This window comes from Gekko japonicus, unplaced genomic scaffold (assembly GCF_001447785.1).
Source record: "Gekko japonicus isolate JY-2015 unplaced genomic scaffold, Gekko_japonicus_V1.1 scaffold3230, whole genome shotgun sequence".
Lineage (NCBI taxonomy): Eukaryota > Metazoa > Chordata > Lepidosauria > Squamata > Gekkonidae > Gekko > Gekko japonicus.
In genome coordinates, this window is record NW_015177112.1 from 70,559 (window position 1) to 83,464 (window position 12,906).

The window sequence follows — 12,906 nt, forward strand, 5'->3', positions numbered from 1 at the left end:
TCTCCAGGTATTGACGGATTTACCGCTGAATTCTATAAAAAATTTTCAACATTATTAGCAGACCCTTTATCTTTGATTTGTAACCAGATATTAGAAGGAAACAGTATGCCACACACATGGAATTCAGCAAAAATTATTCTGATCCCTAAACCAGATAGGGATCCTACTCTTATGAGTTCCTACCGCCCGATTTCGCTATTAAACCAGGACTATAAAATATTTACCGCCACCATGACAGCCAGACTTAACAAGATCATCGGGAACTATATACATCTAGATCAAACAGGGTTTATCCCCAATAGAGACATCACAGATAACACAAGAAAAGTCCTGAATGTTATCCAATTTAGTCGTTATAAGAATTTGAAATCTTCTTTCATTTTATCTATAGATTTTGAAAAGGCCTTTGATAGTATAGAAACAAGTTATCTCAAACATATTATGAAGCATATGAATTTTGGCCCCAAATTTTTAAATTCGATCTATACCATCTACCTAGCACCATCAGCATCTATTCAAACTAATAATATCTCCTCTGACAATATTAAACTTTCTAGAGGGACTAGGCAGGGCTGCCCTATTTCCCCACTTTTGTTTGCCATTGCCATAGAACCTCTCGCAAATGCCATACGCCTGAATACGAAAATTGAAGGTATTAACATCAAAGGTACTGAACTGAAACTCAGTCTATTCGCCGACGATATGGCACTATTCTTAACCGCACCAAAATCTTCACTCCCTGAAACCCAACATTTATTTACCCTGTTTAGTACCATCTCAGGGCTAAAAATAAATAATTCCAAATCAATTATTTACCCTATAAATTTATTGGAATCAGATAAATTTTATATTCAAAAAAACTTTCATTTTAGCTGGACCACAAGCTATTGGAAATATCTTGGCATAAACATCCCCTTAAACCTATTGGATATTCTTAAATATAACCATGAGGACGTAGCGAATTCCCTAGATAAATTATATACGTTACCTTCAGCACCGCTGTTGAACTGGATTGAAAAAATCCAAATATTAAAATCATTTATTTTCCCTAAATTTTTATATTTGTTTAGAGCAATTCCTATAACGATACCAACGGAAAAACTGAAATATTGGCAAAATAAGTTTTTAAAATATATCTGGAATAAATCAATACACAGAATAAACTTTTCAACTTTAAGGCAATTACCATCACAAGGAGGCCTTTCACTCCCTGACTTAACATTATACTATAATAGCACCACTCTTGTAGGCCTCCTGAAACAATGCTGTAACAATTATATAGCTGATTGGAAAACAATAGAACAAGAATACCTAGAAAATAACACTTTTGTCGAAACAATGTGGGAAAAGAAGCCAAAAAGATCACCAGATATACAAAAAAACCTCTTTTTAGAAAATACCTTAAGTACTTGGGACAAATGGAAAGCCAAACTGGCCCCAAACCCATCTTTACTTACCTGTTTCACACGACAATCCTGGTTTGTACCTGCCCTTCCTAACGATTCCTTTACAATCTGGAAGAAGAATAACATAGTTAGATTCCATGATATTGGAACAAACTTCCAAATTTTAGAAAAGAATGTTCTAGAGAAGAAATACAAAACTAAAATCCCATGGTACGAATATATGCAAATAAAACATTTATGGAACTCTCTCTTTTTTAAAGAGAATGTTCGCCAACAATATACTTCTTTTGAAAAACTAATGTCTCTACACAAGATTTCTAATAGAAATATGATCTCTACAATTTATAAAATCTTATTATCTCATCAGAATGACACATTTACTACCTATCAACTGGCATGGAACGCTGATTGCTCAACCTCTTTAACAGATCAAACATGGGAAAAAATTTGGTCTTCACCAAGCATGATGTCTAAATCTTTAAATATCAGGGCCCAGGCTCTTAAGATAGTTCTTAGATGGTATTATACACCTTTGAGACTTCATCAAATAAATATAGCACACTCATCTGTATGTTGGAGAGGATGTGGAGAAACAGCTAACTACATGCACTGCTGGTGGTTCTGTAAGAGAATCAAACAATTTTGGACAACTGTACTCCAAAACATCAGAACGATAACAAAAATTGATATACCTTTTACCCCAGATTTGTTTTTATTAGACCTCTGGCAAGATGCTAAGATCCCCTTATTGAAGAAGGACCTAATTTCGACTCTTTTAATGGCGGCGAAAACTGTAATAGCCGCTAATTGGAAAAGCACCTTGCCCATATCATTAAACCAATGGTATATCAAAATATGGGAGTACTATGCGATGGAAAAGATAATGACGACAGTACCACCAACAAACACTTATAAGAAACAGTCAATGTTTTACGCAAAATGGGTAGACTTTATTGAGGCGACTCTAGATCAATCCATAGTCCCATCATCTTCTGTTCCACAACGCTATAAAGAAATAATCGCACTTTTTTGAGATATGTGTCAACGAGGAAATAGATAAGTGTTATTGGAAATAATTGTTACGTTGTTGTTCATATATGGTTTGTTAGTTAAAGTCTATCATATTGAATTTGTGTATATGATATGCTATTTTTTTATTTGTATTGTTGTGTTATGTTATTGTTGAAAATTTAATAAAAATTATTATTTAAAAAAAAAAAAAAGAAAGCAAAATCAACTACAGTATAGAAATAAGGTTGCCAAGGAGAGGCGGGGAGGAAGCAACTTACCCTCCCTCTTCTCCTGCCTCCTCCTGGCTGAATGAGGGCTGGAAGCAGGGCGGCCGGAAGCAGGGGCGGGGCTTTGTCATGTGCCCCACCCCCTGCACCTCACCCGGGGAAACTGCGTTCCCCCGCGTTCCCCCCGAAATGACCTCTGAACATGACTACCCATCTTGATTTATTTCACATAGCAAATTAGTGACAAAGCAAAAAAGAGAAAAAATCCTCCAGATTCTCATTCTCTCTTTTTAATCCTAAAAAGATGCAAGTACTCAAACTACCCTCAAATATTGCAAAATTCACTTCCTGGATGTTATTATTCACAATCTTCAGTTTCTGAGTGCTTTCAAATAATGCCTGACTTTTTAATACCAGGATGTAGTGGCGAGATCTATACGTAGTGCTGTATAGCAAACCTTTCTTAAGTAAAATACAATTACTAAAGTTACATGTATTGCCTTGCTCTTTGTCAAAGAGAACCAAAAACATTTCTGATCACTTGTATACATCTGCTGATTCTTTGAAGTCTTATTTATATGTTCTCATATGGTAAATGATAACTCTTACAGGAGAGGGAAATGTTACATTTTACCAGGCACAAGACATTTAAAAATAGATAATTTGTTGGATCAGCCTTCACAGCAGAGAAAAAGGAAAGAGCAGAGGCCTCTAATCACATTTCGAACAGTTTTGAACCAACACTGAAATGGTGAAAGGCTTACTTTAACCGAGTTTTGTCACATTCATTTCTCACCAATATTGTCTGTTAACATATCCCTCTGCCTGTCTCTGTAGCAAATAAACCATTCCCTCCTGCCCCAGAACGTGGAGGGTGTGGTAGTTCAGCCTCCAGGTCTAAAAAGGAATACTCTCAAATGTACGCGCATAAGCCCCAGAGGCCTGATCAGAATTGCATTTGATATCTCAAGAGGCACCATGATTATGAAGCAGACTGTGAAGATCAAATCATGCAGATCATGTGCTATTGAAAAGCTATGAGCCATCTGTCCTGGTCACTGCATGCCAAAAAGGAACTCTCCATAAAACCTCTGCATTTCCCATTTTGCACACCTTCAGTTTCACCAAGCAAATCCACAGCAGCAAAGTAATGGTAACAGCACAGCTGCAGCATGTTACCAGAAAGAGGAAGGGACATTTCCAAATAACATCAAGATATGATGCAGACACAACAATGTGGGGCAGGAGGAGGCGCTACCTTTCCACCCATTGTTTGGTTCTCAATGATCATCCAATTTCCTTCTCCATATATAATTAAGCAACACTGGCAATCTATTAACATGCCTCTTTCAGTTACACATGCTCTTGTCATCATCTGTTTATGTCACCACAGTTTGTTTTTCCAGGAAGGGAAAGGAATTTGTAAGCCACTCTGAGGGCACGGTATAAATCCAATCTCTTCCCTATCCCAGTTTATGCCAGGCTCTATGTCTAGGGAAATAATAAGAAAGGAATGTGTGTTCTTTAAAATAAACTCTCATATTGCTACATGTCCTATACAGCTATGAAGGAAAGGGTTTGCTGGTATTCAAATAGTGACAAGAAGATAAATGGAGATGATGTTTGACTAGGGGTGGACTTCTGTCTCCTTGAAGGTGACCAGGGGGTAGAAATGTATTCTCCTGCACAAACTGACCTCTCATGAATAATAAAGTTGGTGCTGTCTAATCTGAAGAGTCTCACTGCAATGGAATTCAGGCACAGCATTATGTATATACTAATAATAAGGCCTTTTGCAGAAAGAAATGCAATGAACTCTAGAAAGAGGGCCTGGGAGAGTACTCTGGCCTGCAGCAGTCGCCTGTCCCCCCCTTGAGTGCCATGGCCAGACCACCACTGTCATGGGCGGCCCCCTCCTCCACCTCGGCGATCCCCCTTGCCCCGACTCTGGCTCCACGGCTTTTCTGTCCTCCCCCCCCCCCGGCCTGTTCTGACTTGCAGCCATTGTAAACAGCGTGAGGTGGGTAATGGAGCCGGCATGTGAGGTGAAGCCAGCTCGAGTGGCCGGAGCTGGGGAAGAAAGGTGAGCAGCCGGGGCAGCAGCGGAGTGAGAGGGGAACCAGCCACTGCTCGTTGGGTCCTCGCTCCATGTATGGGGTGCGCGAGGGATGGAGGGGGGCCATGGGAGAGGACCAAAGCAAGGACCCCCTCCCCACCCCCAATGCTGCACATAAGCCAGAAGGAAGGAGGCCCCAGCCATCCCCAGCCCCACAGTGAGTCCCGCCTATCCCTTCAGTCAGCTCCAAGCACACTGAGCCGGAGACGCTGGCTGACGCTTCTGTGGGTGGGACTCCGTAACCCAGGCAATGCCTTCTGAGTGGCAGTTCAGGCAGCCAACTGATTTTGGCGCACATAGAACTTTGCCACTCGAAAATGGAATTATATATAAGGAGAGATACATTCAAATTCTATTAAACATCCAAAAGAGAGAATAAATTTAATATGTGGACTATCTTTATTAGTGACAATCCAAAAACATTTTTCCCTGATTGTTGTAATCTTCTGTTATGTATGGATTAAAATTGGGTGGGATACAATGCTCCCTGTAAACTGTAGAGTCTGGTCACTTGTGCTTTTAAGTATGGATACAGCTGTCAAACCATCAGACTTCTGACATGCTCCAAAGCCTAACACAAAAGCTCCAGGGTAGATTTTGGCTTGGAACAGGGACAATACATATGAACAGAGAAAAAAGACCTTCCAGCAGGGCAACCCCAAAAGCAATGATAAAAAAGATAATGTATCTCCCTTCCTTCCCATAAAAAAGCAGCAGCTGAAAGTTGATAATAGCCTGCAGTCTGTCAAGGTTGAAATGTAGCCAACAACTTGCCCTTTGTTTCTCTAATGTAGATAAATATGCTGATGTCAGTGTAAAGGTCAATAGGATATTTGTGCTAATCCTGAGTTGCTCAAGGGAGTATCATGGTGCAGACATTACTTCATAATAACTATCTCTGGTTCATGCACTAGAGCTCAATATTCCTATCAGTACAAACTCTTGCTTTATAAGGAGGCAAAGAACAAACTACAAGGTGTTCAAAGGGGGAAAATACCCATGAACAGTTTACATTTTAAAATTTTATTTATTTATTTACATCATTTATGGTTTGCCTTTCTCATTTGGACTCAAGACAGATTACACTGAGTGACCCAATACAATTAACAGGGTGGGACATTTGGTAACTGTAGTGGATCAAGTGGTTAAGATGCTGAACTGCAGACCAGAAGGTCAGTGGTTCGGCAGTTCAAGACCCGAGTGCCACATGATGGAGTGAGCTCCTGTCTCTGGCCCCAGCTCCTGCCAACCTAGCAGTTCGAAAGCAAGAAATTGCAAGTAGATAAATAGGTACCACTTGTGGGAAGGTAACAGTGTTCCATGCGCCTCGGCATCTAGTCATGCTGGCCACATGACCACGGAAACGTCTTTGGACAGCGCTGGCTCTTCGGCTTGGAAACAGAGATGAGCACTGCATCCCTAGAGTCGGCTTCGACTGGCTTTTGAGCAAGGGAAACCTTTACCTTTGATAGGATTGGGGATGTACAACCAATCAGAAATCTTAGAAACAGAACTGAAGTGAGGCATCAGTATTAACATGATATATTAAATGATAGAAGAATTACATATTAGGATGCTAGTTTCAGCAAGCTAAACACAGTAGTATTGACCACAGTCCCTAATATTTTATCCAAGTAACTTTGTGAATAATTTAGTACAGTGCAACTCTCTTGCCTGCGTAGAAAAGCCCTCTTGAATGATTTGGTTTTTGCAGAAAGCCAGGAGAGTGGGAGCCTTCCTGACCTCTTCGGGCAGGCCATTCCATAAGGTGGGGGCCACAACTGAGAAGTCATATGCATAGGCAGTTGTGGATTTTGCACATTTACAGGTTGACACCCACAGAAGACACTGCTCTGATGAGCGAAGCTGTCATGGTGGAGGATGGGGAAGAGATATCACAGATGACTGTAACGGGCTTGTATGAGATAGCCAGTACCTGAAATTGAGCCCGATAACTGATGGGCAGCCAGTGGAGTAACTGTACAATTAGAGTAATATGCATGCTCCATCTAGCTCCCAATCATAGCTGAGCCATGGCGTTCTGCACTAACTAGTTTCCAAGTTGGTTTGAGGGAAACCAACATAAAGCACATTACAGTAGTTTAGTCTCTATGTTACTGTGGCACGGATCCAGGTGGCCAGATCAACTGTATCAAGGAGCCATCTTTCAGGCTAGGCTGAGTTGGAAGAAATGCAGCTGCATTAACTTGTTTTCCAGCAATAACAGTGGGCCCTGTATAAGCCCAAGGCAACCAGCCAACAGGTATTGAGCCTTAAATGTTTAAGAAAACAAAAAGAAAATTGTAAAGAAAAAATGCAGTTGGAGAATGAGAAGTAAATGTTGAAGTACTAGTTAACATCATTTTACAGTGGAAGGTTGCATTAGACCTCTTTCATTCTGGCTTCAGGCCACACTGTTGAACAGAGACAACACTGGTGACCTCAGTTGATGACCTCCATTTGAATGTAGACAAGGACTGTGGCACTTACTGGATTTACCAGCAGCATTTGATACTGTGGACTATATCATCTTGTTGAAGCACTTGGAGGTAGAAGTAGGTATCAAAGGAAAGTGCTTTGGATTCGTTTCAGTTGTTGCTTATGGATCAGATTTAGGCTGCTGTGGGAGACTAATTGTCATAAGTATGGGACTTGTCCTGTGGGATTCCACAAGGCTCAGTCTTATACAGGTCTATATTTCTTTATCCAAATCACCCAGCAATGCTGAGGTCCTGAGCCACTTCCTCACTGCTGTCATTAATTGAATAAGGGTGAGCCGTCCCTGAAGAGACAGGGTTGGGAAAGCTGAGGTCTTGCGGAACATTGTGCTCCCCACATTTCATGAGGGTCAACTGACCCTCACTGACTCAATTGAGAGCCTAAGCTGGACTCAATATTACTGCTGGAGAAGCAAGTTAATCCAGCTGCAAAAATGTTTTCTTCCTTCTTTAATTTGCCCAGAAGATGATCTGATCGGCCACATGGACCCATGCTATGATCACATGGAAGCTAGACTATTGTAATGCACTCTACATGGGTCTACCATTAAAGTCAGCTCAGGCACTCCAGCTGGTTACAGAACATCACAACCGCGTTATTGTTTGGAATTTGGTAGTGTATGCATATTATATCCATTCCGCAGTCACTCCATTGACTATTGATCAGTTTCCAGGTCCAAGTCAAGGTACTAGTTATCACCTACAAAGCCTTTCATGGCCATTGACCCACTGGTCTGCAGGACCAACTTTCCACTTATACTCTGTCATGACAGTTTTGCTCATCGGAGCAAAACCTTCTGAAGGTAGCACTTGTAAATGAGTAAAAACAAGCAGTGGCCCATGCCTGAGCTTTTTCTACTGTAGCCCCTGTCTTGAGAAATAGCCTTCTTGAGGACAGGAAGGCTTACAAACATCTGTCATTCCATGGAACAGGAAGACATTTTTGGGAACGAAATCAGGATGCAATGGAATTGAATGGTTCAGAATGGTGCTGTTATGAGGGCATAGGGTTGTGGTTTATTGTACATTATATGTATCTTAATTTGGGGGCTTTGTCTTCTATTTCGTAATCAATTTTCTGCATTGTCCGTGGTATGCCATGTGATGTCTTAGACAGTTTGGGGTTTTGTGGTCTGTACTGTTCTCTAATTTTGTAATTCGAGTCCTGTCGCATTGCTTATTGGATGCAATCAAACAAATGACTAAGCAAGAACTTAAGTTGTAATGGCTATGTCTCAAATACAATTGAATATATATATATGTTTACTGTGAGCTTTTGCTGAGTACCTAGGTTTGAATGGTCTGCTCCTTGAACTGCCTCATTTATTGATTGATTGATTGATATACTGGATTTATGAATCACCCAATCCCTGCGAGCACAAGGCTTTGGGCAATGTACAGCAGTTAAAAACAATGTTAAAATCAATAAAATCTATATATCAGTTACAGAATCTCAGATGGCATCAATATTTCTTCTTGACCCACTCCGGACTATGTTGCTGTTTTGCGAGTATGGCAAGGAGGGGGCCAAAGGGAAAAGACAGGAGGAAAGGAGTAGGGTGCCAGCTATGATGGAACCATTCCTGTCCTCAGCCAAAGGCCTGGTGGAACATCTCTGCCTTACGGGCCCTGTGGAATTGCATTGTCCCATAGGGCCCTGGAGGTATTTGGCAGAAAGTTCCACCAGGTCAGAGCCAGAGCCGAAAAAACCCTGGCTCTGATTGAGGACAGCCGGATATTTTTAGGGCCAGAGATCACCAGTAGGTTGTTTTCCGCAGAACATAACTCTCTCCCGGAGACATACCAGAGGAGGCGGTCCCAAACATATGCAGGTCCCAGACTGCTCAAGGCCTTAAAGGTCAATACCAAAACCTTGAACCTGACTCGGTACTCCACTGGGAGCCAGTGAAGGCAGTGTACCTGGCACAGCACAGGATGAATATATGCCACCCATGACATTCCTGTCAGGACTCATGCCACCACATTCTGGACCAGCTGAAGCTTCCAGATCAGTCTCAAGGACAGGCCAGTGTACAGCGAGTTCCAGTAGTCCAGCCTGGAGGTGACCATTGCATGGATTACAGCAGGAAACGGGCTAATTGCCGACCCTGGTGCAGATGGAAAGGGGCTAATTGCCAAGCCTGGCGTAGATGGAAAAATGCTAGCCTGGCAATATTCATGACCTGGGCCTCCATGGTTAAGGAGGCATCCATGATCATGCCCAAACTCTTTATGGATTGCACCGGTGTTAGTGGTGCCCCATCAAAAGTAGGAAGTCTGTGCTCCAATCGTAAAGCTCCCCCGCCCCCGCCACCACAGAAGGTCCAGATTGCAATATTGCACTGCTATCTGCAAGGTCCTGGGGGGGGGGGGGGCATACCTTTTTTTTCTCTCCAAATACATTACATTTCCACACAGAATCAAGTGCATTTAGGGTTTTTTTAAACCCTAAGGTTAAAATTTTTTGGTAGAATACTCAGTAACGTCACGTGTTCAGGAATATGCACATACGAACTATATCAAGATTCCAATTCCTTCTAGGTCAGGCCACATTGATTAGAAAGAATATTGAAAGAGTTCCTTCAGATACCCCAAGAGAGCAAGAAAGTAGACCAGAATATCAGCAGTTTATTGTTCCGCATATATCTACACATTTTACCTATGTTATTACAAAAGTAAATCTACTTGCAAAGAAAAACAGGGCAAAATGTTCTAAATAAATGAATAAATGCTGGGTTTAAGTGAAGTTCTGGAAAGGATGATCCTCCATGAATAGACACCGAATAAGTCAAGGTAACGATAACAGCAGGTAAAAATAATAGATTTTGAATTCAGTCTGTCTTGGGCAGTTATTTCTATTACCAATGAAATGATCAAAATCAGTCAGAAAAATAACGTGACTCATTCACATAGTACTTTTCAGTACCATCATAATGTTTGTTTACTGTTTTCAGAATTGAAAGCTCCAGCTGAATTCACCCAGTGCCTTCCAGGAGCAGCCTTTTGGTGCCACCCACAGGATAGCCAGAGATATGGGTCACAATTCTTTTGAGAAATCTCTTATTTTCATGCTCTTTATAAGGGGGACAGCTGCAGTCAAATAACTGTTTTCAGGCTTAACTGTTGGCCAGTGAACCAAAACATTTCCTACCTTAAAGACAAAAGTGATTCAAAAAACTAAAAAGATTGGCAGCTGGCCATTCACATGCATTATGTGTAGTGGCTCCCACTTTCTGGAAGGACCTGTCTGAGGAGATCCAGAAGGCTCCCACACTTCATTCAACATTCAGGAGGACATTTGTATGAAGAGAAGATATTTGAATGGAACAGTCCAGGAGGGCACATGTATAATGGAATAGGATTTAGGGTTTGTTAGGTCAGGGGGTCAGGAGGCCACCTGTGGGGGATGGGGGCATAGGGTTCCTAGGTCCAGGTTGGGAAACTCTTGAAGATTTGGGAGTGGAGCCTAGGGAGGACAGGGACCTCAGTGGGGTACAATGCCATAGAGTCCACCTTCCAAAGTATCCATTTTCTCCAGGGAAGCTGATCTCTGTCATCTGGAGAGAAGCTGTAATTCCAGGGGATCCCCAGGTCCCACCTGGAGGCTGGCATTCTACAGTAATGGTTATTCTAAACATTATCCTGCTTGTACTGCATTATTTTCTAAGATACAACAGAATAATAAACAGGAATAACTGGATTTATACAGAATCAAATTTATTACTTTTTAATTCTGCTCTCCCGTAGAGAGTTTTTCCTGCTCCATTGAAATTGTAGTTGTTGTTGTTCAGTTGCACTGTGAGTCCAACTCTTCGCAACCCCATGGACCACATCACTCCAGGTATGTACTCCTAACTACCATGTTGCACTCTAACAACCTCCATCACGCAAGTGATCAAATCAGCAGACCCAACATTAGGCATCAGTACCAGCCCAGAATCTCACAAATGATCTATCATTATAAATAATGAAATTAGCTCTTCTAATATCAATAAAAGGAAGGACAGGATTGCCCATTGGAAACAATGGGAAACACTTGAAGGCCCATTGGAAGGCCCATTGGAAATAATGGGAGCGAGGAATGCCAATTGACTTGCATGGGCTCCATTGAAATACATTACAGGACAAGTAGAGTTGCAATAAAAACGCGGAATGGATTTTTCATTAGGGTCTTTGGGCCCAAATACACTACTCTGGGATTGGAATGAGAGACCACAGAGAACACAACAATCATGTGCCATAAACACAAGATAGCAATGAAAATCTAGGAGCCCCTTTTCTGTTGTTGTGACTTTGCTGTGTCTTGAGTATTTGGAGTTCATCTATCACAATCGCTTTACCTAAGCTAGCACTTGATAGGAGTGGGGATTTGACAAAAGATGTTTAATGTTCCTTCAATGACAGTGAATGTTTCTTCGTGGGAAATTTCCCTGCAGGGCAGGTGTACATGTATGTGCAAAACAGCAGTTTAGGGAACTATGAATGAGAGAGCAAGAGAGATGAGCATTCAGCTGGTTAGCTAAAGTAAACACCATATTGCATGTGATGAGAGAAATCCAGGATCAGCTTCTCTTTCAGGGCGAAGATTCTTTCAAGGGGACTGTTTTCCACCTGTACCATCCACCTGGCAGTTAGTCAGAGGAGCTGTTATCTGGTGCTGCATGTTTCACTCCAAAGCCTTCGGAGCCGATCCTTCTAAGGTCTGGAATCTGCATGACCACACTGCCTTGGCTACAAGTAGAAAAAAATTCCAATTTGAAATATCTGGATGCAAGAGACATAAAAAGTGTAGAGAGGGTCTTTTTGTCCTACTCCAAAGCCTTCGGAGCCGATCCTTCTAAGGTCTGGAATCTGCATGACCACACTGCCTTGGCTACAAGTAGTACAATTTTCCAATTTGAAATATCTGGCTGCGAGAGACGTAAAAAGTGTAGAGAGGGTCTTTTTGTCCTCTTGTTGTTAAGTTATGTTTTGAGCCCCACTTAGCTGGAAAAATGCACTCTTTTTTTGGGAAAAAAAAAGTAAAAGCATTTATGAAAGCAACTCAGATCACAAATGTATAGCAGATGTGGGGGAAAGCTAACATTGATCTCTCTGTTTTCTCACTTTAGTCCTCGTACTTCTTCTGTGATTTGCTGTAAAAGAGAAAACATGCAAGTACCTATTTAAATGTATTTATTCTCCCTTCAGGTAAAACAGTAGCTTGTGGTGAGTGGGGTGAAATCAGGAATATGGCATTGAAGGTAAGGTGTCTGACCCTCCATCCCCTGCACAATGTTGATTCAGGATCCATCCCATAGCTACTTTCACAGTTAACAGAACCCCTGAATTACTTTTTAAATTTTAAATTAAACAAACGAACAAATAAATAAGGCTTTTCTCCAAATGTGTGGGTTCCCCTGAGTTTGCAAAACCCTAAGTTGTAGCTGTGGCTGGCTCCATGATGTGCCTTTGCTAGTGATGCCAGCCTCCAGGTAGGACCTGGAACGGCAGCTCATCTCCCAATGACAGTGATCAGTTCCCCTGGAGAAAACTGATGCCTTGGAAGGTGGGCTCTATGGCAATTGTACTCCACTGAGTTCCATGTTCACCCCAGGCTCTATCTGCAAATCTCTAGGAGTTTCCCAACCTGGACCTGGCAACCCTAG

At 41.7% G+C, this 12,906-nt stretch overlaps 1 protein-coding gene across 1 annotated transcript in view; it reads left to right on the forward strand.

The window, feature by feature from the left end:
• Nucleotides 1-231: 231 nt before the first annotated feature.
• The window catches only part of LOC107124798 (ras-related protein Rab-4A), a 42,458-nt gene continuing 29,783 nt past the window's right edge, over nucleotides 232-12,906 (forward strand). Inside the window, exons 1-2 of the mRNA XM_015428307.1 lie at nucleotides 232-667; nucleotides 12,449-12,501. Of these exons, the coding sequence (XP_015283793.1) occupies nucleotides 232-667; nucleotides 12,449-12,501 (489 nt within the window). The remainder of the gene's footprint in view (nucleotides 668-12,448; nucleotides 12,502-12,906) is intronic.